This window comes from Schistocerca nitens, chromosome 9 (genome assembly GCF_023898315.1).
Source record: "Schistocerca nitens isolate TAMUIC-IGC-003100 chromosome 9, iqSchNite1.1, whole genome shotgun sequence".
NCBI classification, from domain to species: Eukaryota; Metazoa; Arthropoda; class Insecta; order Orthoptera; family Acrididae; genus Schistocerca; species Schistocerca nitens.
In genome coordinates, this window is record NC_064622.1 from 470026935 (window position 1) to 470054076 (window position 27142).

General features: G+C 42.1%; 1 protein-coding gene across 1 annotated transcript in view; it reads left to right on the top strand.

Moving 5' to 3' along the window:
• Window positions 1-554: 554 nt before the first annotated feature.
• LOC126203764 (regulator of microtubule dynamics protein 3-like) overlaps window positions 555-27142 on the top strand; it is an 80061-nt gene continuing 53473 nt past the window's right edge. The window contains exons 1-2 of the mRNA XM_049938132.1: window positions 555-1101; window positions 26440-26554. Of these exons, the coding sequence (XP_049794089.1) occupies window positions 755-1101; window positions 26440-26554 (462 nt within the window). The 5' untranslated portion in view covers window positions 555-754. The remainder of the gene's footprint in view (window positions 1102-26439; window positions 26555-27142) is intronic.

Genomic DNA, 27142 nt, shown 5'->3' on the forward strand with positions numbered 1-27142 from the left:
ACGATTGGAATACAAACAAAAATGTTCGGTGTCAAAATTACGAAATTACCTGGAAAATATCCTCCATTTGATATTACCCTCTAAAATACCCACTGACCAAGGTTTTACCCGAAAATTGCGTAATTACCCACCAAATACCCACTGACCAGGGTTTTATCCGAAAATCGGGTAATCCCACCAACTGGGAACGCTCTTATGTATCAACACAGCGCAGGATGTAAAGCAGTCAATAGGGTGAATACCCCAGTCAATCCATCTCGCGGCTGCAGCGTAATGAAATTGGGGGATCCCACGGCTCGACAGACTGGTATGTAGGCTGCTCGAAATCGTATTTGTGCAATAAATTGTCAAAATTTAATAAACCATGAAATTAAGACGATAAAAAAGACGAAATCTTAAAAATAGTAAGCGTTTCAAAAGCTCGTATAATAGATGTGCGATTCGAAGGGTGTATCTTACGTCCGTGTACCATCTCAAATTATCGTAGATGTACGATCCAGGTCGTACGGTTGGTAACGCTGGATAGGCACATCTACATGGTGGCCGATGTGCAGACTGCAGGACTTGTTTTGAAAGTTAATCGCCGCGCATGCGCAGTAAAGTTGGTGGGGATGAACTATGGTCGATGTGGGGCAGCCCCTGGAATAGTGTTTTTGTGTATTGTCTACTATAGGAACTTCAGGATAAGAGTGAAAACAGGGAAGGAAGTGTGGAAGTAAATTTTGGGTATTGATCGAGTCAAGAGAAGTACAAAATGGTTAACGATGCTATGTTTTATCGAGGACTCATAGCCCTTGCTATGGGACTCGGAGTTGCACTAGGTGCTGTTTCATTTTTTATTATAGAACAGTTCTCAACGAAAAGACGATTAGCTGTAGAACATGATGTACATAGGTTAGCAACTGATATTGACGACTTAAGGTACGAAGTTCAACAACTTCGAGAAGCAGGAGGCAAGAAAAACAAATCAGGAAAGCGTAACGCACGAAGTATTTCAAGTAGAAGTACCACAAGTGATGGAACGTCTGATGTCGAGCTTTTATCCGCGATTGGATCCACAGAAGATGACGAGGAGTTCTTTGATTTTTCTGACAACGAAAGGTAAATACCTTATAATTTATCTCGTATTAGTGTATCTTCCTCCTCCACCACCCCCTTCTTTTCGTATCAGTGTAAGGAATTACTGACCTTACTTTTAGGCATGAATGTCAGTGCCCCGACGGCATATCATATCCATTTTGTTCATTCATTTATGTATCTGTTTATAGGTAACGTATGTTTTTTTTCTTATATTACACAGACAAATCCTATATCACTGCAAAATGATACTGTGGCAAATAAAGCATGAATACTAATAGTGGTACTGAAAACTAAAAGTTTACCAGTTTTCCGCCTGTTGGGCTTGTTTTTTGAAAATTTTGCAGATCTTGGATTCCATTGTTAGACTAATGAATTGGTTTGTTATTGGGTGTCCATAAGTTATTTTCATAGGCCTACTCTTCTAATTCTGGTTGTGGTACTTCAGGTTTAGAGCCAAGAAAAAATTAACCCCAGCAATAGATTAGCATATTACGCACCAGTGATTTTATTTGTTCATTCATTGTGTTGTGCAGGTCCCATAAAGAAGGAGAATCTTTAGGAATGTGGAATGAGCAAGCATATCACTATCAAAAGACAGGAACATCGCAGAAACCTAATCATATACTGCATTGTCAATAAATTCTCTTTAAATTCATTGATGCTGACCATGCTTAAGCCAGTTGATTAAAAAGGAAGCTACTTCTATGAAAACAAATAAAGCAACCATTTTTATAGCTTTATATTTATTTAGCAATTACCGTACTTTATTTGTACTGAATAAATAACTGGTTACTTGAATGATACTGCCTTATTGGTTTTGTGTTTTTAGTTTCTTTATCTGTTGTTGGCAGCTGTTAGAAAATCGGCTTAAGTCACAGATTTGAACCTCACCTCATCTCCCCCCAGAAATTTGGCTGTGAATGTTTGGTTGTGAGCTGTTGAAGCCAACAAATGTGACCAAAAAATAATTAAGATATCTACACAGTGCATTTAGTTTTGCAAAAGCTCATATTGATGGCATGCTCATTCCAGCAATTTATTTCTTTTACAGTCTATTGTATATTGCAGTGGTTTTTTTACAGTGTTGTTGACTGTCTTTTGCAACCCAGTCTTAATGATTAGTGGTACTTCTGTTGAAATATCTCCTGTATGTTGGCTCTCGTATACAGTCTATTCGTTTCCTGCATCCAGACCTACCTAGGACCATCGCTTTTCCACTTCCCTTGAGGCTCCAAACTCCTATGTCTTGTTTAGCTGTGCTATTCCAATTGTTTCTTTTCTATCCACTATACCAGTACCGAATATATTTCCTTTATTTGTTTTATGCCCATATTCTTGAGCCTGTGTATTTGTGTGGTTTGCAAGTGTCCACACTTTTGCTCCTATGACACTATCGTTCCATAATTCTAGCTTTGTCGTGATCTTTTCTTTTCTTATTTTGTTCTGTACATCTTGAACCACTTTCCCGTCTGCTGTCAGTCGGACACTTATGTAGGCCTATTTACATGAAGCTGTACTTTGAACTATTTTCTCAGTATTTAACCCATGTCCTTTCACACCTGTGACCATATACTCTAAATTTTCGAAATTTATCTACATACCCCACTTCTGTTATTCATATACGAACTTTCTAAAAGCATTACTAATTCTTCAACTATATTTATAATCACTTGGTCAGGTTTCCTATTTGCAGACCGATACCTTGACATCTCCTCTTCCACTTTTGAAAGGAGATGTCAGTAGGTATTTTGAACAATGTAAGATATTTAATTCTTAAATGTAAACTTTTCTGACACATGCATTAAGTACCTACTTTCTTTTTACTATTATTATCCACATAAAACACTTCCATTGCTCTGATAAAAATTGTAGAATTTTTTGTGCGCCATTGTTTCTCCTAAGTTTTTAATTGGCACACTGTGATAAAAGTTGATTCCCACTTGAGATCAACAAAATGGATTGTGTGTCCACACTTTAGGCAGAATGTCATTTCACTTTGCCTAATACTGACCAGAGAAAATGAGCAATGATAGTTTGATGACCAGGGCAAATTTCATAATGATGATGTTGACAAAATTTGCATGATAAACTAGAGAGAAGTTTTAGTGCAAGAAAATTCTTATCAAAGTATTTCAAAACACCAACAATTATTTACTACAGAAAGTCATACTCTCCATGCACACATTAAACAGTATGTAGCCTTATTACTTACTCCCTTGTATTACTGTTTCTTTATAAGTACCAAATAATGTCTAAAACAGCAGTATTTACTCCTTCAATGAGCAGACTTTTTCACTGTTAAAAATTTCATTTAATGAAAATTGTTTCTTCATTGTATGTTATTATTTATGCACATCAGAAATGTTTTCCTTAGTCCACATCAGTACTTTCTTCCTGAAAAACTGTCACACCTGTGTCAATTCCACCATTAAATGCATTGTGGAAGGGTCATTCCATGTCAAATCAACAAATGAAAGTATTATTTTCAAATTGACCCTCTTGGATTTATTAGAAAGAATGTATACATGTAGTATTCATAAGTAGTAACACACAACAATTTTTACCAATTTTCTGGCAAAAGATTGCTGGGAACTGGGTGCTAAAAAAATTGAACTTTTGACTTGTGGAACAATGGTGCTATTTTCACAAATTGTGCCTAATTAAGCTAGGACAGTGTAATTGAGTTTATTTGAAAGGTCTTTTAGAGGGCTTTCAAATGATATAAAATAAGATTATTGAATTTTTGGAAATACGGAAGTGTCCGATCCTGCCCGTCTGCTTTGACCCATGACGTCACAAATATGGCGGAAATGACCATAAACCACGATTCCAATATGGCGCATATAAAGTCATTATGTACACATTATGAGGACGAAAATACATCAAAAAACAAACACACACGTTCCACAAAAAGCCTAATGACACTAACGGGACAAGCGCGGGAAATAGGGGTTTTTTTGGTGGGGACAAACTAAATATAAACAAATTTAGACACCCACCTCCATACAAAACCACACAAAACGATGAAAAAAAAAACCACAAAACTCCCCAAATACCACTAAACACAATATCATCTGGAATCGGACACTTCCCTTGACCTAAATAGCTCAAAAACATCTCCCTATACAAATACCAACATTCACAGCCACACATTGGGATCGAACACTTCCCTTGACCTGTTATCCTTACGCCATCTCCACATACAGCCGTCCATGGTCCGAGACACCGGAACTTTAAGTAAGCCTCATTTCTTCACTACATACTGAAAACAACTTCATCCAAAAATCCAAATAGTTGAAGAAATTTTATTAGAGACAATGCACTGTCCACCATCATAGCCGACAACCGAAAACTGTTGACCCTGTCAGTCAAATCCATACCTACCAAAGACATAAAAAAAGCAATTTACCAAAATTCACACACGGCGCCATACTCGTTAACTAAACCAAAAACATCACCTAACACACCACCAGAGAGCACCACCGATCGCATCAAAACGACACCTACAAACACGCCACTCTCACAAACTAAATTCTGCACCATCACGGGTCAAAGCCGACGGGTGGGATCGGACGCTTCAGTTGACCTAAACTTTCTGATTTTAGAAAAAAAAATTATTTTTAAAATTCTCAAAAAAATGTATTTGAAGGATATGAATTATTTAGGAATAAAGGAGACAACTCATTGAAAGGCAGAAGCACTGCGTCTTCATAGGAACACACAAAAGATACAGAGCTGTGCTTTGCTAGTTTTTGGAGCACTCACTCTCACTCATTCACTCTCTCAACTTGACATATTGGTGGGTAGTTCCTCACCCACCTAGCAGATGTCTGTTTTTGTGTGTACTGTGCGAATTTTGAACTTTTTGTGATAACTTTGAAGAACTTACTGGAGCATGTGACATATGACACCTTGGTTGGGCATGTGAAGTCATTAGTAGTCTGTGACGTTAAGCGAGAGACTTCTTTGTTTCAAGAATGTGGTGACTGCCCCGGAAAGGGAGTACTGTCTTTACAGATACTTGACCTGGAAGACATAGCAGAAAACTCTGCAGAAATTACATATGTGACATGGGAGGAAAATAAACTAATTAAGGAAACTGTTGCCTTTGACAGTTTCAATGATGAACTTGGTAAGTGGTCAGTGAAAGTAATAACACACCAGCATCTGAAGAAACTGCAACGACGACACATTGCAGAAGTGAAAGGGTGTGTACAGACTGAAGGACTATGTTTAGTGCTTCCTGTAATTTTGCTGAGAACTGGTCAGCAATTCTCCCACAAGAAGTACAACGGTATCGTTGGAGTAATGATCAGGTTTCAGTTTGCCCAGGAGTGACATATTTTCAAAACAAGATCGCAAGTGTGGTAGTTACAAGTGATGACACAGGACATGACTCAGCACATGCTTTTCTAGCAATGCGCAGAATTCTTCAACTGCAAACACGAACAGAGAAGGTCATCATTATTTCTGATGGTGCTCCTAGTCATTTTAAAAATCGTTACAAGCTGTTTGAATTGAGTTAGTCACTTGTGCCTGCTGACTGGGTATACAGTGCTACTCGTCATGGAAGGGGCCTTGTGATGGTGTAGGAGGCCTGCTGAAGCGCCGTGCTGCAAAACATAATCTTTGTGGACCAAATGCAGCTGTGATCCAGAATGCTGAGGATTTTATGAGAGTCATGAAATCTTACACATCCAAAGAAGAAATGAATTCCATGGGCAAAAGAAAGAAGAATGGTCGAACTACTCCTGTGAAAAGAATTCAGAAGACACATTTTTGGACACAAAGTTATGGGTGAACTCATATTGCATGCACTTTAAATAGCAAGAAAGAAGAAATTTCTTTAGTTCGGCCAACACCTCAGAAACAGCAGGATAATATTCAGATTCACAACCTGAGGAGAGGGATGTTTGCGGTGTGTGTGTGTGTGTGTGTGTGTGTGTGTGTGTGTGTGTGTGTGTGTGTGTGTGACTGGTGGATTGCAGAGATTATAAACACCAGTTATGAGTTAAGCAAAATTGAATTGAACTTTATTCTACCACATGGACCAGCTGCTGGATATAGGTTTCTAGCTGAAGGACAGCAATGTTTTGAAGATTGTAAGTTCTCCAGTTCCTATTGGTTCAACAGGAAAGCATCACTCTGTATCAAAGGAAGATACTGAAGAAGTGGAACACATTTTTAGTTCATTGACTGGCTAATTTCAGTACAAAACAGAGGGCACAGAAGTTGTATAAATTGAAACCTTTAAGTCTTTGGACCTTTTACATGATTTTTGAACCATTTAAAATGCGTGAAAAATGAGTTGATTACTCTTCTTTCAAAACTAAAATTATGTTAAATAAGGCTAGGTTTTGATTTTTTATGAGTCTGTTATGTGATAATGTGGTAATTAAACAGGTTTTATGTGTGACAAAAATTTCATTTGTTTATAAAACCTGTTCAACCTAAAAGTGGAAGCTCTCCTGTTCAGAGAATGTAGAACTGTATGGTACTAATCAACAGGGGAAAAAAGTCAAAATTTTATAGATTGGCATTGTTGAAAAAAAAAATTCCATAAATTATAAAAAAAAGTTTAGAACGCTATAGTAAAAGAGCATTGACATATAAGTCCCAATGGAGGATTTCTTCGTAATCATAAAGCAAATATCTTTCAAATAAAAAAAAGAACAAAATATCCGGAACTGTTCCAGAGATACAGCATTTTAATTTTTTTTTTCCAAAATTCGCATCTTCAAAATGCACAATATTGTCTTTGGGGGCTGTATTTCGGAGTAGAATAAATTTTTTTTTTATTTATTTATTTATTTTTTTTTTTTTTGAGAGACACAAAAAAATGTGTTCCTTACTTAGTCCTTCATTTTAACATATGCTAAATTCAATAACGTCTGAGGCTATGAAGGTAAGATTTTTTTGTAGCCTGCCTGAATTGATATGGGGTATGCCATTTGCTTTACCTATATTTGAATTAAACAGTGAAAGTTGTAAATCTTTTAAAAAATTCAATATAGCTACAGCTAAATACCAGAGGGAGGCCTAAAGTCAGTTACTTATAGGTTCTTGGTACTTATTTTGATGATTCATATCAGGCCAGTTCATCATGCTTCTAATCAGTCAGTTTATTGCACATCACCATTTCTGTATTCGATAATATATATGTTCGCTCTGTAGCATCTTGAATCTTGAAGGTTCAAGATTGTCTGTAGTTCCCTGCTGCTTATGGAAAGAATGTCTACATGACTATGGAATGTGAAAGATGTTTATGTAAGGAGCTAACTGTGATTTATTATTTTCCTTATTTTTTCCAACTGCAGAGCACAACCATTAGTGTCCATTGTATTCATAAGAAATATATCCTTTGATGTAATCTGTCAACAACTGTCACCAGTTCAATTTTGCTTTCATTAGAGTCCAAATACACTTTTGTTGTTATTATGTTCTCACCTAGGGGAGAAAAATTGTGAAGTTCTTTTGTCACTACAATTGTGCATCTTTTCTCAAATCTCTCTTGTGAGTTTCAGTTCCTCATTTTCATAGCATACTTGAAATTGATCCCTACAACATTGTCTTTGGCAAACACATGAAGTTGTTCAGGTGTCATGATTTGATCAGTTTACAGATGTTGCTGACTTCCAAGGGGCAGCTAGTTGCGTGACTTTTCCACCAACTCCATCACAAACTCCTTTAGCAAGAGAGATGGCATAAAAATGCCACTGTGCTTCAATATGGAAATCTTTCATGATAGCTCAGGTTGATGAAGTCCTTTCTGTCTTTGTGCAGAGATGCCACTCCATCAGAGAAGTAATATATTTTATGTGATTTTCTGTTAAATGTTAAGTCGATCAAGTAAGACTATAACAGGTGCACAGTAACTGTGTTGTATGGGAGGCATTCTGATATAATGACAAAGACTAACGTGCACTCGTGTTCGTCGCCACCCTTGTAGCCCATCTACAAAGGGGTAAATTATTGCTTGTGTGTTGGTCCAGTGATAACCTTGAACTCTGTCCTGTGCCACAAAAGTCTTTCAGTCCCCCCCCCCCTTAAAAAGGGGGTGTGGCAGATTGTTGATTTTTGACTGCAAAGAATTGTCATGTAATTAAATTTAATTTGTCGGGAAAAAAATCAATAAAGTTGTCAGAGGAGTTTGTGATGGTTTCCACATATGTTCCTTACGAATATAATGGACACTGGTGGGTAACCTGTGTAGTTGTAAAAAAATCAATAAAAGGATTAAACCACAATTAGCTTCTTAAATCCACAAGAACCATTCACCTCTTTCACATTCCCCAGTGATGCAGATATCCTTGTCATAAGCAGCAGGGAACTAAAGACAATCTTGAATCCTCATACTGCTACAGCAGGAACATATTCATTGTCCCATCCAGAAATGGTGACATGCAACAAATTGATCAGCTAGAAGCATGATGAATTGGATTGATATGACTCATCTAAATAATTAACAAGAACCTATAACTAAATGATCTTAGGCCCACCTCAGGCATTCAGTTGTACTGATGTTTTTAAAAGATTTACAATTTGTACTGTCAAACAATGAAAAATCCAGGATGGAATGTAACAGTACGAGAGAAGGAAAGTTGCTACTCACCATATAGCGAGATGCTGAGCTGCAATAGGCACAATAAAAAGATTCACACAGTCAAAGCTTTCGGCCATTAAGGCCTTTGTCAGCAGTAGACACACATACACACACACACGCGTGTGCACAAGCGCAACTTGCACTCACATCTGTAGTCTCAGAGAGCTGAAACTACACTGTGAGCAGCAGCACCAGTGCATGATGGGAGTGGTGACTGGGTGGGGGTAGGAGGAGGCTGGAGGGGGAGGGATAGTATGGTGGGAGTGGCAGACAAAGAAGTGTTGCAGGTTAGACGGTGGGTAGGAGAGAAGGTATGGAGGGGGGAGGTAGTAAGTAGCAGAAAGGAGAGAAATAATAATAATAAAAGAAATTAAAAGACGGTGTTACGGTGAAAAGACGGCTGTGTAGTGCTGGAATGGGAACAGGGAGGGGGCTGGATGGGTGAGGACAGTGACTAAAGAAGGTTGAGGCCCTGTTCGCATCCACTAAATCCACCTCATCCAGTCACATCTGCCATCCCCCTTCTCTATGCTTATCCGCCCTCAAACCTGCTACCCACAGTAATATACGAGGGCGGTTCAGAAAGTAACCTCCGATTGGTCACAGTGCGGGTTGTGGGGGGAGTAGCGACACCATCTGTGCGTTCACGCACTCAACAGGTCAGTCGGCATCAAGCCGTGGTCGAGTGAACGTCGTACCTGCGCTAGTTTAGTTTTTGTGGCAGTTTGAAATGTGTGCTGCAATAGAAAACCCCGCCAAATGTGAAGTGCGTGCTGTCATAAGGTTTTTTACAGCCAAAGGATATTCTGCAGCAGCTATTCATCGTGAGCTTTGTGCCGTGTACGGACCAAGAGTTATGAGTGAAGGAGTTGTCCGTGAATGGGTACGTTTATTTAAAAGTGGACGAGAAAACGTTCATGATGAAGAGAGGAGTGGTAGACCATCATTGGTGACTGACGACCTCGTTCAGACAGTTGATGCAAAAGTTCGTGAAAATTGACGTTTCTCAATGTCGGAGTTGTCTACTGGTTTTCCACAGATTTCTAAGACTCTCTTGTACGAGATAGTGACAGCAAGATTGGGTTACTGTAAGTTCTGAGCTCAAAGATGCGGTCACAGGCTGGCTCCAGGCACAAGCGGGTGATTTTTATGCAGAAGGAATTTCAAAGCTTGTGAAGAGATACGATAAGTGCCTCAATCTCTATGGAGACTATGTAGAAAAATAGTGCAAAGATGTAGTTGTAAGATGTATATATTAAAATATTTTTATTTAACTTGGTGTATTTTTTTAAATCAACCGGAGGTTACTTTCTGAACGGCCCTCGTACTTATATTTATTAATGATTAGTTATTCTCTACTTTGACCTTTGCCACTTCTCGCCAATTTTAGTGAGTTTTCGCCTTCCACTATCGTCCTCTTCCTCAGATTTCATCTCTTTTTCCCCCCGTGCATCCATTTTGTACTCTTCACACGTATTTGGGTGTATGTTTGCGTGCTTTTTCAGACATAATTTGACTTCGTTACGTATTTTTTCGCATTTTTGCACCACCATGGATCCTTGCTCATTCCATCTACGTCAATACAGAAAAGTTTCCTTATCCCTAGCCAGATCCCAGTCCCACATACTATTCCTGTGTTGTTGCTTGGCTCATGAAATCCCCCCTAATGGCCTTACCATCAAATTACCCATCTCTGGTTGCCACCCCTCCTTCCACAATGACCTCCATCTGTTCAGATTCTGGCAATCCTTAGCCCTCACCAACATAGTCCTGCAATCCTCCTTGCAGTACCTTCTCTCCATCTGCAAAATTCTCCTGCTATGTAATCCCAAATTCCTAGAACCCATAACACACATTGAAACTCTTGCGCTGCAGGAACTTGAGCAACATGAACAACGCCACCTCAAAAAGCTCTCCATCCTGCTCACTTCCTACTCCCACCTCGGAGTACCACTGTCCACCACTTCTACAACAACCTTCAAATCTCCCACACGCCCCATCATAGCTGACAAACCTTGTCTCACAGACCTCCGAAACTCCGTCCCACCACCACACAGAACTCAAAACCTAAACAGACCCGTAACACAGTCGTGAACCTTTCCTCTAGAAGCCTTAGTCCCACAGAAATATCAGTCCTTTCTAAAGGCCTCACCTTTTGTCCCACTCCCAAATTCAACCATGCAGGACTAGTTAAAGATCTTCTCTGCTTCTCCCGGTCCCTATGGTGGAAACACTTTTTTGCCACCAACCCGACCAATCAGACGCAACCAAAGAGCAACATTGAACCTTGCCTAACTCAGTTCACTCCTCCAGCCAACCGTGATCCACCCCCACTGCCTACAAACCACCCCCTGTTTCTTATTCTCGAACCTTGCCTCACCATCATTCCCCAAATCCCTCAACATGCATACTGACCTTACATACACAGAAAGAACCGCAGTCCACCATCTAATAACTGATCCCGATCTTATAATCCTACCTGCAGACAAAGGCTCCACCACCGTAGTTTTGAACCGCAAGGTTTATGTGGCAGAAGGACTACGTCAGTTGTAAGATACTTCCACCTACAAACCATGCCACAGTGATCCCATTCCAGCAATCCAGCAGGATCTCCAGTCACTACTCAAATCCTTAGGCCCATCCCAGAACCTCTCCCTCGAGTCCATCTGTCTACCTACCCCTACCACTCCCCGTGCTCCCACCTTCTACATGCTTCCCAAAGTCCATAAACCCAACCACCCAGGACGCCCCATTGTGGCCAGTTACTGTGCCCCCACTGAGAGAATCTCTGCTCTCGTAGACCAACAGCTTCAACCTATTACCCAGAACCTATCCTTCATATAAAAGATACCGACCATTTCGTCGACCGACTCTCCACAGTTCCTCTCCCTTTACCACACGTTGCCCTGCTCGTCACTATTGATGCCACTTCCCTGTACACTAACATTCCTAATGCCCATGGCCTTACTCCTATTGAACACTACCTTTCCAGACACCCTATGGATTCCAAACCAACAACCTCCATCCTAGTCTCCGTGACCAGCTATGTCCTCACCCACAGTTACTTCTCCTTTGAAGGCATTACCTACAAACAAATCCGCAGTACGGCTATGGGCACCCGCATGGCACCATCCTATTCTATCCTATTCATGAGCCATCTAGAGGAATCGTTCCTAAAAACCCAGAATCCTTAAACCCCTCACCTGGTTCAGCTATCTGGATTGAAAGTGAGGACACCTTATTCACATTCCTCCAGAACCTCAACAACTTCTCCCCTATTTCACCTGGTCCTACTCAACGCATCAAGCCACCTTCCTAGATATTGACCTCTGCCTCAGAGATGGCTACATCAGTACCTCTGTCCATATCAAACCTACTAACCGCCAGCAGTACCTCCACTTCGATAGCTGCCACCCGTTTCATACCAAGAAGTCCCTTCCGTACAGCCTAGCCACCCATGGTCATCGCATCTGCATTGACGAGCAATCCCTCTCTAAATATACCGAGGGTCTCACTGAAGTCTTCACTGACCGTAATTATCCTCCCATCCTCGTACAAAAACAAATCTCATGTGCATTATCTTTCCAGTCTCCCACCACCTCCCAAAGTCCCACAGTCCAGCCACAGAGCAGCATTCCCCTTGTAACTCAGTACCATCCGGGACTGGAGCAACTGAATTACATTCTGCACCAGGGTTTCGATTACCTCTCGTCGTGCCCTGAAATGAGAAATGTCCTACCCACTATCCTTCGCACTCCTCGTACCGTGGTATTTTGCCGTCCACCGAACCTACACAATATACTCGTCCATCCTTATACAACCCCTGCTCCCAATCCCTTACTTCTTGGCCCATACCCCTGTAATAGAACTAGATACAAGACCTGTCCCATACATCCTCCTACAACCACCTACTCCAGTCCGGTCACTAACATTACCTATCACATCAAAGGCAGGGCTACCCCCTCATCTCAATGATTGCATCACAGCCTGTGCCATATGGATCCTTCCCAGCGACACCAGCTTTTCTGAATTGCGCAGGTGGGAACTTTCCCTGCTATACATCCTACGTTCCCGTAACCCTCCTGGCCTCAACCTTCGTTAGTCACTGTCCTCACACATCCAGCCCCCTCCCTGTTCCCATTTCAGCACTACACAGCCATCACTTCACCGCCACACCCAGTCTTTTAATTTCTTTTATTATTAATATTTTTATTTTTATTTCTCTCTTTTCCGCTACTTACCCCCTCCTCCCTCCACACCTTCTCTCCTACCCTCCACCTAAACTGCAACGCTTCACTGTCTGCCACTCCCACCATACTATCCCTCCCCCTCCCCGCCCTAGCCTCCTCCTACTCCCACCCAGTCGCCACTCCCATCGTGCACTGGTGCTGCTGCTCACAGTGTAGTTTCAGCTCTCTGAGACTGCAGATTTGAGTGCAAGTTTTGTGTGTGTGTGTGTGTGTGTGTGTGTGTGTGTGTGTGTGTGCTGCTGCTGACAGTCCTTAATGGCCGACAGCTTTGATTGTGTGAATCTTTTTATTGTGCCTATCCCAGCTCAGCATCTCCGCTATACGGTGAGTAGCAACTTTCCTTCTCTTGTATTGTTACAATTTGTACTGTTTAATTCAATACTGTAACAATACTCACCATATAGCAGAGATGTTGAGTCGCAATAGGCACAACAAAAAGATTCACACAGTTGTAGCTTTCAGCAATCAAGGCCTTTGTCAGCAATAGGCACACATGCACTCACACAAACACAATGTACACACACGTCTGTAGTCTCAGACAACTGAATGTGGTTTCAGTTGTCTGAGACTGCAGACATGTGTGCAAGTTGCATTTGCATGAGTGTGTGTGTGTGTGTGTGTATGTGTCTTGCTGACAATGTGTGAATCTTTTTGTTGTGCCTTTCTTTACTCAGAATCTACACTATATGGTGAGCAGCAACTTTCCTTCTGTAACAGTGTTACATTCCATCCTCGATTTTCCATTGTTTAATTCAGCACTGATAAGGCAAATATGAATGTTTTTTCTGACTATCTATTTAGAGCTATTTTATTTTGATGTCCACATTTAGCTTTACAATAACATGTAGCTGATAGAGAAGTAGGCTGAATATTTGAAGTAAATTAGTTTTTGAAACTGTTTTACAGTGCCATCTTGAACATAAAATTACTTTTCTAAGTGATTCCATGCTCGTCCCAAGTTCAAATTTTCAGAGTATGTAGAGGAAAACACTATTTTTCACACATTTTTTGAGAATTTTAAGAATACCAATTTTAAAAATTTAGAAAATTCAGTGATGATGCTTTTATAAAAAAAAGTATATAATTTTGGTACATTGTGTTTTATATCATATGAAAAGTCTTTAAAAGAGGTTTCAAATGAACTCCATTTCTCTAGCTTAATTAGAACACAAGATGTTAACAAATCAGCATCGTTCTGCTCATCAAAAAAAAATTTTTTTTTATGCACCCTTTATTACTCAGTAACCTTTTGTCAGAAAAATGTGAAAAAGTTGTTTTGTTACTGTTTTTTACTACTACATGCATTCCAGATAAATCCAAGAGAGTCAGGTTATAGCACTTGTTGATTTGATCTGAAATAGCTCAGATTCTTTTGACATTCTTTTCCATTGAGCATGAATCGAGCTTAAGCCTTCTTCAAATCAATAAATAAGCTTCTCATATCCATCACCTTCCCATATACTATTCGCCTAAATATTCTGCTTGCAGTTTGAGGCAAAATACATTATCTATGCATGATCTACTACACCTAAACATACTTTGCACCTCTACCTGCTTTTCAATTCTTGGTTGTATGATTTGTCCATATAGCCTATCCACAAATAACATAACATTTCTTGTATAGTGAATGCAGTCTTCTTTTGTTTCTTTTTTCAAGTCTGGAATTTATAGAAGTTAATTTCCATGCACCTGGGATTCCCTCTCCATTCTTAGAGCTTTTAAAGACTCCTGCAAGGAATTCAAATATCTTAAAAAGGGAATTCTTCACCAGTTCTATGATTATTCCTCCAGCATCAGATGCTTTGTTGTGTTTCATACTTTCTACGTTTTCTGCTCACCTCTTGCATTATTATGGCACCAACTTCGGTATGTGAGTTGTGCACAAGGGTCCCCGAGCTATTGCAACATTTCTTCTTTTCCAGACTGCTCTACCTTTCCCTTTCATCTCTCTCCGCATCATTATTCCTTTCCCTTTGCCCTTTTCTTTTCCTCTTGATGTTCTTATTTATATTGGCCCAGCTGTCCTCCTGACTTCAGTTTGTTTGGCGGTTTTGATTTGTTTGCTTTTTCTCCGAAGGGGTTTGACCTCCATCTCCAAATTTTACATCTGTATTGTGAGCCAGAAGGGGAAGAGCTCCTTCCCTAGCATCTTTGGCACGGGTTCCTCTCCTCTTCCTCTCCCTCCCCAACATAGCCCTTTCGCATCCTTGCTATGTCACTAGCTCGGTAGCCAGTCCTTGTGTGTGAGGCTGTTATGTACCCACCTGGCAGAGCCCCCTGACACCACAGGCATCACACTTTTGGTACCTGTGCAGTAAACACCTCATGAAACCCAGGAAGGGTTGGCTATCTTTTCGGGGCATCAGAACTCATGCCAGGTGGTGGTTATTGTGGCTGGGTGGGGCCCACCATATGAGCCCCTGATCAGACTGGGTGGTGTTATTGACACGTGAAACATGTTAAACTCTCTGGCCGCTCTTCTGCGGCCACATCTCTTGCTAGAAATAGTTCTGTCTTAGTTCCTGTTTCTGCCTTCCTGGCCTTGATCCTTCTTTGCTACCCTTTGCTGGGGTTATCAGTCTGTACCAGGACTGATGGGGAGACTTTTGCCACCAGCAGACGCTTTCCTCCATTTTTTAGTTGTCTTCCCTCCGTGCCGGCAACCGTTTAGAAGACATCCCAGTGAATATCACTCTTCAAATGTCTCTCAATGTGTCATAGGGTGTAATTTTTCATAGGGATTTTCTCCTCCAGTTTGATGATGAACTTTGAGCTGATTTGGAACGACATGGTGTTCATTTCATCCTGCATGTCGAGAGAGGCCCAAAGGGCAGTTGAGTAGACACTGGTGCTTTCATCCGGGCATTTGAGGGGGGATACCCTGCTCAAGAAAGTTAAGGCGATGTTATACAGGTGCGACATCAAACCAATGGTCCACCTCCCATGCATTGCTTCAAGTTCAGCCACATATTCTCGCAATGCAGTGCCACTGTCATCTGCGGTGACTGTTGCCGCACTCTTCATGTGGGGAGCCCCTGCACCCCACCACCTAAATGTGTCAACTGCTCTGATCTACATTCTTACCACTCAGTAGTGTCCAGTGTATACAAAGGAAAAAAGAATCCAGGAAATAAAGATCTTTGACCATCTCAGCTGCTTTGAGATCTAGAAGAAGTGTGACAGACTTCACCATGTGACTCTCTCATCAGCCTTTGCCTTTGTCTTCCCCTCCTCCTAAACCCTGTCCAGCCCTCTTTCCCGTACCCCTCCCCTCCTCAGCAGCTCCCATCCATTTTCCTCAAGGAACCGCTCCTCCTCCTCCAGAGAAGAAACCCTCTTCTCTGGCTTCTGCTCCCTCTCTAACACCCCTCGCTTGTTTCCTCAAGACAGGAAGCCTACTCCTTCTGGTCAGATGAGGGACCCATGCCTGGATGGCCCCAAAGTCGTTCACTCTCTGTCATACCTGGACACCACTGCCATCTGTTCCCTTATTCATAACAGAAGAAGAAGCAGCGCAAGCCCAAGGATGAGGCTTCCCTGGTATCATGGAGGGCTTTGCCCCCTCCTCCTCACTCCGAATCAGCCCCAGTTTTTATGGATGTCGCCCTGCCCTCATCAGTGATGACCACTGACCAGGTGACATGACCTCTCCTCGGCTGCTTTATGTGTAACCTGGACTTCCACCACATTATAATCCATTGGAATTGCAATGGATATTACTGTCACCTACTGGAAATACAACTTTTTTCCTCTTATTCTGCCTTCTGTCTTGCTCTTCAAGAAACACACTTCTGTGATGACCATTCTCCAACATTGTGTGGTTATAAGATGTTCTATTGGAACCTTTCATTCTCTGAGATAGTATCTAGAGGAGTCTGTGCTTTTAATCGCACCAGTGTCATTAGTTACTTGATCTCCCTTCGTACCAATCTAGTAGCAATAGCAGTACAAGTGCGAACAACCCCAGCAATCACCATTTGCAATATTTACTTCAATTCAGGTAGGCTACTTCCTTATGCTGAACTGCCTATTTTAATACAGCAACTCCCACCCCTATATCTCCTCCTTGGGGACTTTTAATGCACTTCACACCCTGTGGCAATACCACTTCAGCGCTGCTAGTGGCACCTTTTCCGCTGTCAATCTTATGATCTCCTCCCCTGCTTTTGCGGCTTCACTACATTGGTCACCCCGTGATGATCATTATGACAGTGAGCGCTTTCCGATGATTCTTGTATTCCACTGCTGCCGCTAGAATGACAGGCCCCACATTGGGCATTCCGCTGAGCCAGTTGGCCTTTATATACATCTGCTGTGCACTTTAAGACCTCTCTTGGGTTGCATTGATGCATTCATGCAAGACATCTCTGACACTGTTCTTCATGCCGCTGGTACTGCTGTCCTCCTACCCACAGGTCCCCTCGTTGGCGAGTGGTACTGTGATGGGCCGTGGATGTAGCGGTCAATATCCAGGACCGCCGATAGGTGCTGCAACAATTCAAACAACACCCTTCACAAACCAGCCTTATCCCTTTTAAGCGTCTCCATGATAAGGCTCGCTACCTTATTAATTAATGTAAAAAGAAATTCTGGGAGTGCTGTTTCCTCCCTTGGGACATAAAAATGCCTCTTCATTGGTCCACGCTCTGTAGCCTCCTGGACCATCAGCAACAATCAGCTGTCCAGGGCCAATCCTACAGGGTAGGTGCTCTGTGTACTGATCCATTGGCCCTTGTAGAACACCTCGCTACACACTTTGCGACAGGTTCTTTGACCTACATAAGGCATACGACATGGCTTGGTACCGTCACAGTTTAGTTACCCTCTTTCGATTTTTATCTGTGAATTTTTATCCCACTGGCTCTTTCATGTGAGAGTTGACACTTATGCCTTGGATCCAGGAGACAAATATCCCACAGGGTTCTGCATTGAGTGTCACACTCTTCCTCATTGCCATCAGTGAGCTTGTAACCTCTGTTGAGCTTCTGGTTACGCCGGTGCTGTATGTTGACAATTTTTGCATCTGGTGCATCTCCCACTCAGTAACATCTGCTGACTGCCAGCTCCAATGTGCCATCCGACGGGCCTTTGCATTGTCCCTGTCCTGTGGCTACCAGTTTTCTCCCTCCAAAACACGGGTTATATGTTTTTGCTGTTGACCCACAGTACACCCTGATCCAGAACTTTATTTAGGTAACAGTGCCTGGATATTGTAACACAGTCCTGTTTCTTTGATCTTCTTTTTGCTAAAAAAGTAGGTGTGACTGCCCCATATTATCCACTTGGAAGCTACATGCATGCGGAAGCTTAATGCTCTCTGCCTTCTCTCCAACACATCGTGTGGCGCAGACCATGCTACCCTTCACCATATTTACCACGCTCTGCTTTTGTCCACACCTGATTACGATTGTCAGGTTAGTGGCTCTGTGACTCCTTCCACTCCGAAACTTCTTGATGCTGTTCATCATCATGGGGTGTGTCTGACTGTCAGTGCCTTTTGCACTGCTACTGTTAACAGTCACCTCACAGAAGCTTGGATTCCCCTTTACAAATACGATGAAGCCAACTCATAGTTTCTTACGCAATTGCTATTCGACAATTCCCTGACTATCCCATGCTCTGTGTCGTCTTTGCAAATGGGGGCTATCTCACGCCTGATACCTGCCCTCGAGTAGGATTGCCAATTGGAATGCACCTCCTTCCCTCTGTCAGGATCTCCACTGGAAAGTGCCCCATGTATTTCCTCCCGCGTCCCTCCTTGGATGGTGCCTCAACCACGGATTAGGACTGACCTGTTCCAGGGTCCCAAGGTCTCTTTTGCCCCTATGATATGCCAGCATATTGTATGGTCCATCCCTGAAGAGTTATAGGGTCTACCATCTTCTACACTGATGATTTTAAAACAGTAGCTAAGGCGGGATACGCTTTTACATCTTCTACTGGCTTGGAAGACCATTCACTGCCAGGATCATGTAGTGTGTTCAAAGTCAAGCTGCTGGCCATTAACAGGCCCCTTCATTTTGTTACTCAGGCTTCCTTCCACAGTGTTTCAATAGCAGCTTGCAGGATATAAACTGATGCTAGTCTCATCGCCCTTTGGACTCTGCGCTGCTGCCTTCAGTAATAAACTCCACACAATTGAGGAGACTACTGCAGTTTGGCACTCTTCCTTCTGTGCCTCTCTGAAGGAGTTCTTTGCTGTCTATACATCGGCCATACTAGGCTCACCCATTATTTTCTCTTGCGTGACGTGCCACCCTCCCCATTTTGATTGTGGAGCCAGACTGATTTTATCCGATATGTGGGTGGAATGTCACCTCCTTTTGACCCTTCCTACTAAGTACAGCTGGCTAGATTCTTTGTCTCTAATATTAGCAGATGATTCATGGATTGTCGAGCCGATCCTCAGTTTCATTCATGAAAGAGCTTTTTATTTTCAGTTGTAAAATTTTGCTTTATTCCTGGAGCAGGGACAGGGCGGTTGTGGTTGGGGCCTCTCTTCTTGTTTTCTGGGTCTGCGACCAATGACCACTCTCCTTGCAAAGACCACTCTTTTACCCCTCTGTTTTTCCAGTTTTTAGATTTGGCCTACCCTTCTACTATTTGTGTTCTTATTTTCCTCACTTTATAGTTTGACCACTGTCACTGGATTCACCCACTTTTAGCGGACACATCTGTCTTATGCATGTAACTTGTGAACCACAGGACTGATGACCTCACCATTTAGTCCCATAACCCCTTTCAATCTGTCAATCAATCGATCAATCAGTTTGTAGCAGTTCATACTTGATTTCTGTGAAATTCTTTTTACAGATTCCTATAATTAATTATTTGCTTTCGTATTTCATTACATATTTCAGTTCCCTGTCTCCTTTGATGAAAGTCATTTGAAGAAAGCTTGTTTATTGTTATTCCTTAAGTTCAAGGGGCATACCTTATGTTCATTGGATTTTCTTCTCTGCTTCACATAAGAACTTTTACAAAGCACAAAATCTTTGTGCTTCATGTAAGGAATTGTGCAAAGCATAAAATGTTTCTTTGGCATTTTCTGCAGGCTTATTTACAATTCCCTTGCCAATCTGTTTGTACAAGAAGATTGTAAAATCATTGTGAAAGCTTCCTATACTACAGCCAAATGACAGGCCTACTCATTTTCGTTCCATTCTTGCTTCAGTTGTTTGTGTGTTATAAACTTAACCTTTCACTAAAAACTGGTCTCCTTCTTGCTATTCTTAACATTGGACCGTAGCTTTTTTCTGTGTAGTAATCTAGTCAAGTGTTGACTGCAAGTTTCTTGTGGACTTAGTCGTAGTATGTTTGTTTGTGCGAAGAAAGAAAAACTGTTCGATTTTTTTCAGTCGAACTCCGTTGTCAGCCACTATGTTCTCCCTTGAACGTGTATGTATTTTGTTTGCCCATTTGTTATCCGTACTACCTGGAAATAACCGACGAGTACCGTGTCCTTTTTGTGCGCCAGCTATCAAATTTTTATAGCCCGCCCCTCCCAGTTTTAGGTCATTGTTTATTAGCCTTTCATTGGGAGCTTCCCAACTCCAAATGTTCTTCACATACTTCATGCACAGAGCTATGGGTACACCAGCTTTTATTCTTCTATCTTTATTGACTGCACAGAAAAAAGTTATATAATCCACTTTTTCTCCATTTCATTCAGAACTACAATATCCAGGTTATATTCACATGTTGTCTTGAAAGCTTCATGGTGCTTTGAACTCAGATTTTTACTATTCCAGCATCCAAAAGTCAGCAGTTTCTCTTAGTAGTTGTTGCCGTTTATCCACTTGTTTCTGAGCCTTCTGACTGTGGATTTTTGAAAATAACCTGCTTTCTGCAGAATGATGTGTTGGCCCGCCATTTCAAAACCAACTCATTTCCCTCCCCCCCCCTCCCCCCCTCCCCCCCCCCTCCCCCCATGCAGCAGGCCTGGAATTTGTAGTCAGTGTTGACCCCTTCAAAGCCATGCAACCTCCATTTTTTGCTACTTCTTTTGCATCAGCCGTTAAGACACCAAACGCCATGTGTGATACCTCCACACAAACTCAGACCACAGAATCAAGTACGAGCACATGCACTTGCTGGTGTACATATGGGGAAACACTCCTCTTGAAACTGAAATTGTCCGGAAGCCGTCAACATTGGGCTTACCACCTAAGCCACATGAAGCCAACTAAGCGTCACTGCAACTCAAGCAACCACCTCTTCCCGTAAGTAAAGAAAAATGTTTTTTGAAACGTAGTTCCAAGTCCAAGAAAGTGGTAGTTAAACCCCCAGATTGGCGAACACTCTCCCTCTCTGATGGGGACTATGCTCTTGAGGATATGGACTTCCAATCAGAGGAACCGGAGAGCCGGTAACCGGCTAACTTTCCCCTTGACCTCCCCAGTAAATCACTGCCTCCGAGAGAGAGAGAGAGAGAGAGAGAGAGAGAGAGAGAGAGAGAGAGAGAGAGAAGAACAACCTTCGCTTAACAATGACTTCCACCAGGATTTCTGTGTCGCAGTGGAATTTAAATGGATATCACTCACATATGGAAGAATACAGCTCCTGGTTCAGGAGAAACCATTCTGCATCCACTTACAAGAAATGCATCTTAAAGTCACAGACACACCTGCATTACGGGGTTACCACCCATAAAGGAAGGGCTAAAGGTGGAGTGGCTATTTTCATTGATGGCAGATGTCACTCCTCTCCTGTCACTCTTACCACGGTTATGCAAGCAATTACTGTGAAAGTTCTTGCACCCTTTAATACCACAGTGCGTTCTTTGTACCTTTCACCTAATGATGCTTTGGATGCAGACACACTGGCAGAGCTCTTCAGGGCAGTCCCACACCCATTCTTCCTTGTGGAGGGACTTCAGTGCACACAGTGTGCTGTAAGGCTTGGCTACCACTTGCTCCAGGGGTCAGATGATCGAGCAACTCATCCATTCTGAGAATATCTGCCTTCTGAATGTGGGTCAGATGACACACTTTTCCACAGCTACAGGATCTTTTGCAGCCATTGACCTTTGTTTTTGTTCCCCAGCTATTGCAGATGCAATTCAGTGGGAAGTGGCTACAGATTTACATTCTAGGGACCACTTCTCAGTGTGGATCCATCTAGGACGGTGGCTGACAGGAGGCCAGCAGATGGATGATACAAAGGGCAAATTGGTTGCAGTACAGTCAACAGGTTATTTTTGAACAAAAGGAAACAGTGGAGCATATCACTTGCGAGATCCAATGGGCTGCTGCAGAGTCCATCCCCCGCTTTGGTAACCACTTCTGGCAACGGCCTGTACCTTGGCGGAATGATAACTGTTGATTGGCAATCAGGAACAGACAAACAGCTCTTTGGAACTTTAAACACTGTCTAACTACAGAAAACCTTCATGCCTTCAGATTTGTGAGAGCACATGTGAGGCGAGTGATAAAAGAATGGAGGAGGGATTTGTGGAAGGAATTCATGACTTTCATTAATTGGTCTACTTCCACTGCGGAAGTTTGGGACTCAATCCAGTGGATTTCCGGCAAGGGTACCACACGTCCCCTTACAGCCTTGCCAAGTAATGGGGCCTTGGTGGACATGCCAGAAGACGCGGCTCAGGTTTTAGCTGAACACTTCTTTACTGTCACTGTGCCATCCAAACAAGCTCCTTTTCATTTCCTACCCGCATAATGAGGAAGACTACAACATTCTGTCTTCCGTGTGGTAACTGGAATCAGCTTTGTCTGCAACCAGAGATGCTGCTCCAGGACCTGATGATATCTATTATTCCCTGCTTCATCATCTGTGCCCTGAAGTGAAAGGACAGCTCCTCTCTTGCTCAGTCAGATCTGGTTTGATGGACAGTACCCTACAACTTGGAAGGAGGCAATATTTATTCCATTCTGGAAACCAATCGAGGACCATAGTGCCCCCAAGAGTTACCAGAGTGTATCACTTACCAGTTGTCTGGTTAAGACTCTTGAACGTATGGTCAACCGCCGCTCGAATCCCTAGGACACCTGACCTGTTACCAGTGCTGTTTCAGGTGCTACTGTTCCACCTTTAACAACTTAATTCTACTGGAGATGGCGACACAAAGAGTCCTTCTTATGCTGAAACCATTTGGTTTTTGACCTCAAAAAAGCATATGTCACTACTTGGAGGTACAACATCCTTTGCCAACTTCATGAATGGGGACTATGTGGACGCCTGCCACTTCGAGGACAGGCGTTTTCGATATTCCGTTGGTTATGCCTTGTGTGACTGCTATGTTCAAGAGAATGGGGTCCCCCAAGGTAGTGTCCTCAGTATCACATTGTTTGCCGTCACTATCAATATCATTTCCTCCACAGTCAGGAGCCCTGTCAAATGCTTTTTGTTTGTGGATGACTTTGCAATCTTCTACTGTTCCTCTGATCATACGATGACGACGAGGCAGCTACAGCTGATCATTAGGAGGCTGGAAACTTGGCCCAGGACTATTTCTCGGTTCTCAACTGAGAAGACTACATGTGTCAATTCAAACCATACACGTCAAAGTTTTAACTAACCAGTGCTCAAGATGGGAGGGAAATATTTTACTTTTTGAAAAAGCTGTGCGCTTTTTGGGTTTATTATTTGACTCGAAATGGCTCCCACACCTTAAAGTCCTACGAACAAAGGGCTTCCAGTCTTTGAATATTTTGAAACGCCTTAGTGGAAAAACATGGGGCGCTGACAGGTCCCGCCTCCTGCAGTTTTATAGGGCATTTGTTCGCTCACATTTAGATTATGACAGCAGAGCTGCCTGTACCTCCTACCTCAAGATGTTAGATGCTGCCCACCATGAGGACATATCACTACTACGAATTCGGTGACATATCCTCTTGGCTCGACATGCGCTGAAAATCTCTCTGCCACTTCTGTCGTGTGCATTTAGTTCAGTGGTTGAAACCGCCTTTGAACAGCTGTTCAGGAATCGGCCCCATGCGAGCAAGCCATTTGGGACATGTGCTACAAACTGGTTCAAGGATCTAGATGTATCAGGCATCAAAATACACAGCCAGGGATGGAACACATTGCCTTGGTGTCTTCAGAGGCCTAGAGTAATTTTAAGCTTGATACAGTACAAGAAAACTTGTACTCCAGATTATGTTTTTACAACTTTGGTTTTGTCCATTTTAAGTACATACAACAGTTTTATTGTTGTTTATGCAGATGGATCCCAGCAAGAGAATGTCCTCGAGTGTTATGCTGTTTTCCCTGATAGAGTTTTTAAAGTGTGTCTTCTGGAACAATTTACAAATTATGATGCGGAATTATATGGCTTTCTGATGGCACTGGAGACAGTTCAGACACACCACCATACAAGGTTTCTTGTCTGTTCTGACTCGCTCAGTGTACTGCAAGCACTTCCCCAAATGTATCCAGTAGACTAGCTGATTCTGCTCATCCATGACTCCTTACAGCAGCTGTAACACAGTGGCAAGGAGGTGATCTTTTGCTGGGTACCTGGCCACTTTGGGATACAGCGAAAGAACATGGCCGACAAAGCCATGTCGGGATGTTGCTTTCCATCAGTGTCCCATCCCATTGCTCGCTGTCATCTCATTTTCTGACAGACACATCATGTGTCAGTGAAAGACTAAATGGTTGCAGAAAACAAAACTGCGGTCACTCAAATCGACCACAAAGGCATGGCGGGCTTCATGTCAGCCTCACTGCCCGAAGGATGTTCTGCTTACCAGATTGTGCATCGGACATAGCCCTTTAACACCTGTGTACCTCCTTCAGCAGGAGGCTCCACCAGTATGTGAAGTTTGTCACTTGCCACTTTCAGTTCAGCACATTTTGACAATGTGTGTTCTGTATACTGATATTAGGGCAGCCCTCAGTCTCGATGGCGATCTGCCCACTATCCTCGCAGATACTGATTCCAGTTTTACAAAAGGGGTGAAATTCAGTGAACTGTCAGGCCTCATCCCTAAATTATTGGGGAAGGAAGGCAGACTTTAATGCATTATAAAATCTTCCACATGTGTGGACAGCCTTCATCCCCACTGATGAGATTAGCATGCTGACTTTTCGTCAGGGCGCTGGTGACCATAATGTCGAGCGCCCCTCAACTCAAATAATCACCATCCTCATGAGGCTGACTGGACCGTATTTACGTACCTCCCTACCTCAGAAAATATGTGAGGAGATAGCGAAAATCTAAGCCGGGTCCTTGCACACTGGAGGCAGTTTTTTTTTCTGTAAAAATGACTAATCATTTCTATTCAAGAATTCCTCTGTGCTATATAATGACCATCTTTAATCTACATTTGAAAACACTTTTACCATCTGTCAAACATTTTATTTCCAGGGATAGACTTCAGAGTTTTATAGCTGCATATTTCACCTCTTGCTGTGCCAAACTTTGATTCAGTGCTGCACTTGTGAATACCTCTTTTAGTCTCAAACATATTCGTAAGTAAACAAATGTACTGTAAAGCTTCGATTAATATGCCCAGCTGCCTGCAAGACATAAGAGTGAAAGCCCCACACATAATTCCAATCTTATTCTTTTGTGCAAAAAATAGTTTTCCCCTAAATAAAGAGTTGCCCCAGAATAATATCCCACAAGGGAAGAGTAGACCAGAATCGTGATAGATGGAGCAGGCAGCAAAATTTGAGTAGGTCTGCTTGAAAATATTATAACGGATGACCTAAAACATGTCACCAAAATGAGATTGATACTAGCTTTAGCCGAGAAAAGCATTGAACAGAAAGGAGAAGTTTATATCTGATCCTCCAAATAAAGACCTGAGGAAAAGACTAGTCAACTGATATATTGTGAATGTATTTGTATTCAGAATAGGGATCTGGATATTGTGAGAAGATGAGGAAAGAAGGCTGAAGGTACTGGGAATGTGTGTATGGAGCAAACTGGAAAGTGTGAGGAATGAGGAGATGCTGGAAGAGTAGGGGAGAACATAAAACATTTAGCCACCAGAAGGAAATATTGACTAGGCCATGTATTGAAATGCTCATACTGACTGATTCCAGCAAGAAAGAGAAGGTATGGTAAAGGGAAAGAGGGGAATAGGAAGGAGAAAACAGCAAGCAATGAACAGTACAGCATTAACTGTGTTGAACTAAGGAGGAGCACACACAGCAGGGAGAGATGGACCTGTTGCAAGACACCAGGTGGCATTTATCTACAGCGGTCAGGGGATCATCCTTTGGCAGCTTTTGTATTGTTCATGACTATCCACCACCTTCGTGTATAGTAATACTGGATCCAGAGGGCATGGTACCATTTAGGAGTGAGTTTTAATCTAAGATGACTACAGTTCCACTGACTTGAAAAGTGATTTATAAATTTTAGTAACCGACTTTTAATCAGCTGCACAACCTGAACTTAGAGGTTTTAATTGATATACACTTTGCTTCAGTTTAAATTTTGTGTTGCTGAGCTATCTCCTATTGGGGCATTTTACATAGTGATGTTGAGGTCTCATTACGTTCTCCTATTTATTCAGGGTAATGCTCTTTCAGTGAAACTGGAGATTCTGAGCTGACAAGCCTCCTCCGTGAAGTGGACGGTTTGCTGAGGGGCAGTGCTGATCAACAACAGACGGCATTTTATTTGTTGGAACAACATTACAACCAAGTAAGCTTCCTTTACTTTTGCTACATTGTGCTTCCGAAAGAGTTTTGTCTGACAGTGCTATAAAGTAAAAATTAAAACAGACATCAAGCCGAAAATTGCTTTGAACATCACAGTACTTCACAAGGCACAGTTCTGTCGGAGGTGGTATGTCATTGCTTTCCACTTACCTTAGAATTGACTTCCCAACCCATTGTAGGGAGGACATACAGTTTAACGTCGAATCCAAACCACAGTAGAACTGGGCATTTTTCACATTGGCCAGGGATTGAACCTGAGGCCTTCCTGGCACTTCATTACCTTCCTTTGTTGCACATTACAGAAAAAGAATTACTGTTGTCTTCTCTTACAAGAATTATCATAATTCTTTCCATCGAGTAATGAAAGAAATTATCATATTTCTATTTAGACTGCCCTTAGTAAGTGGTGGGTTAAAGAATAAACAGCATGTGTTGCCCAATTTATTTCTGGTTATATAAAAATTCTTTGTCAAAACATATGGTTAGTGTTACACTCCCATCTGCATCGATTGCAGCAGAATTAAGTGCTTCATTGTAAATATAGTACAGATTACTGGGTGGAAATAAATGT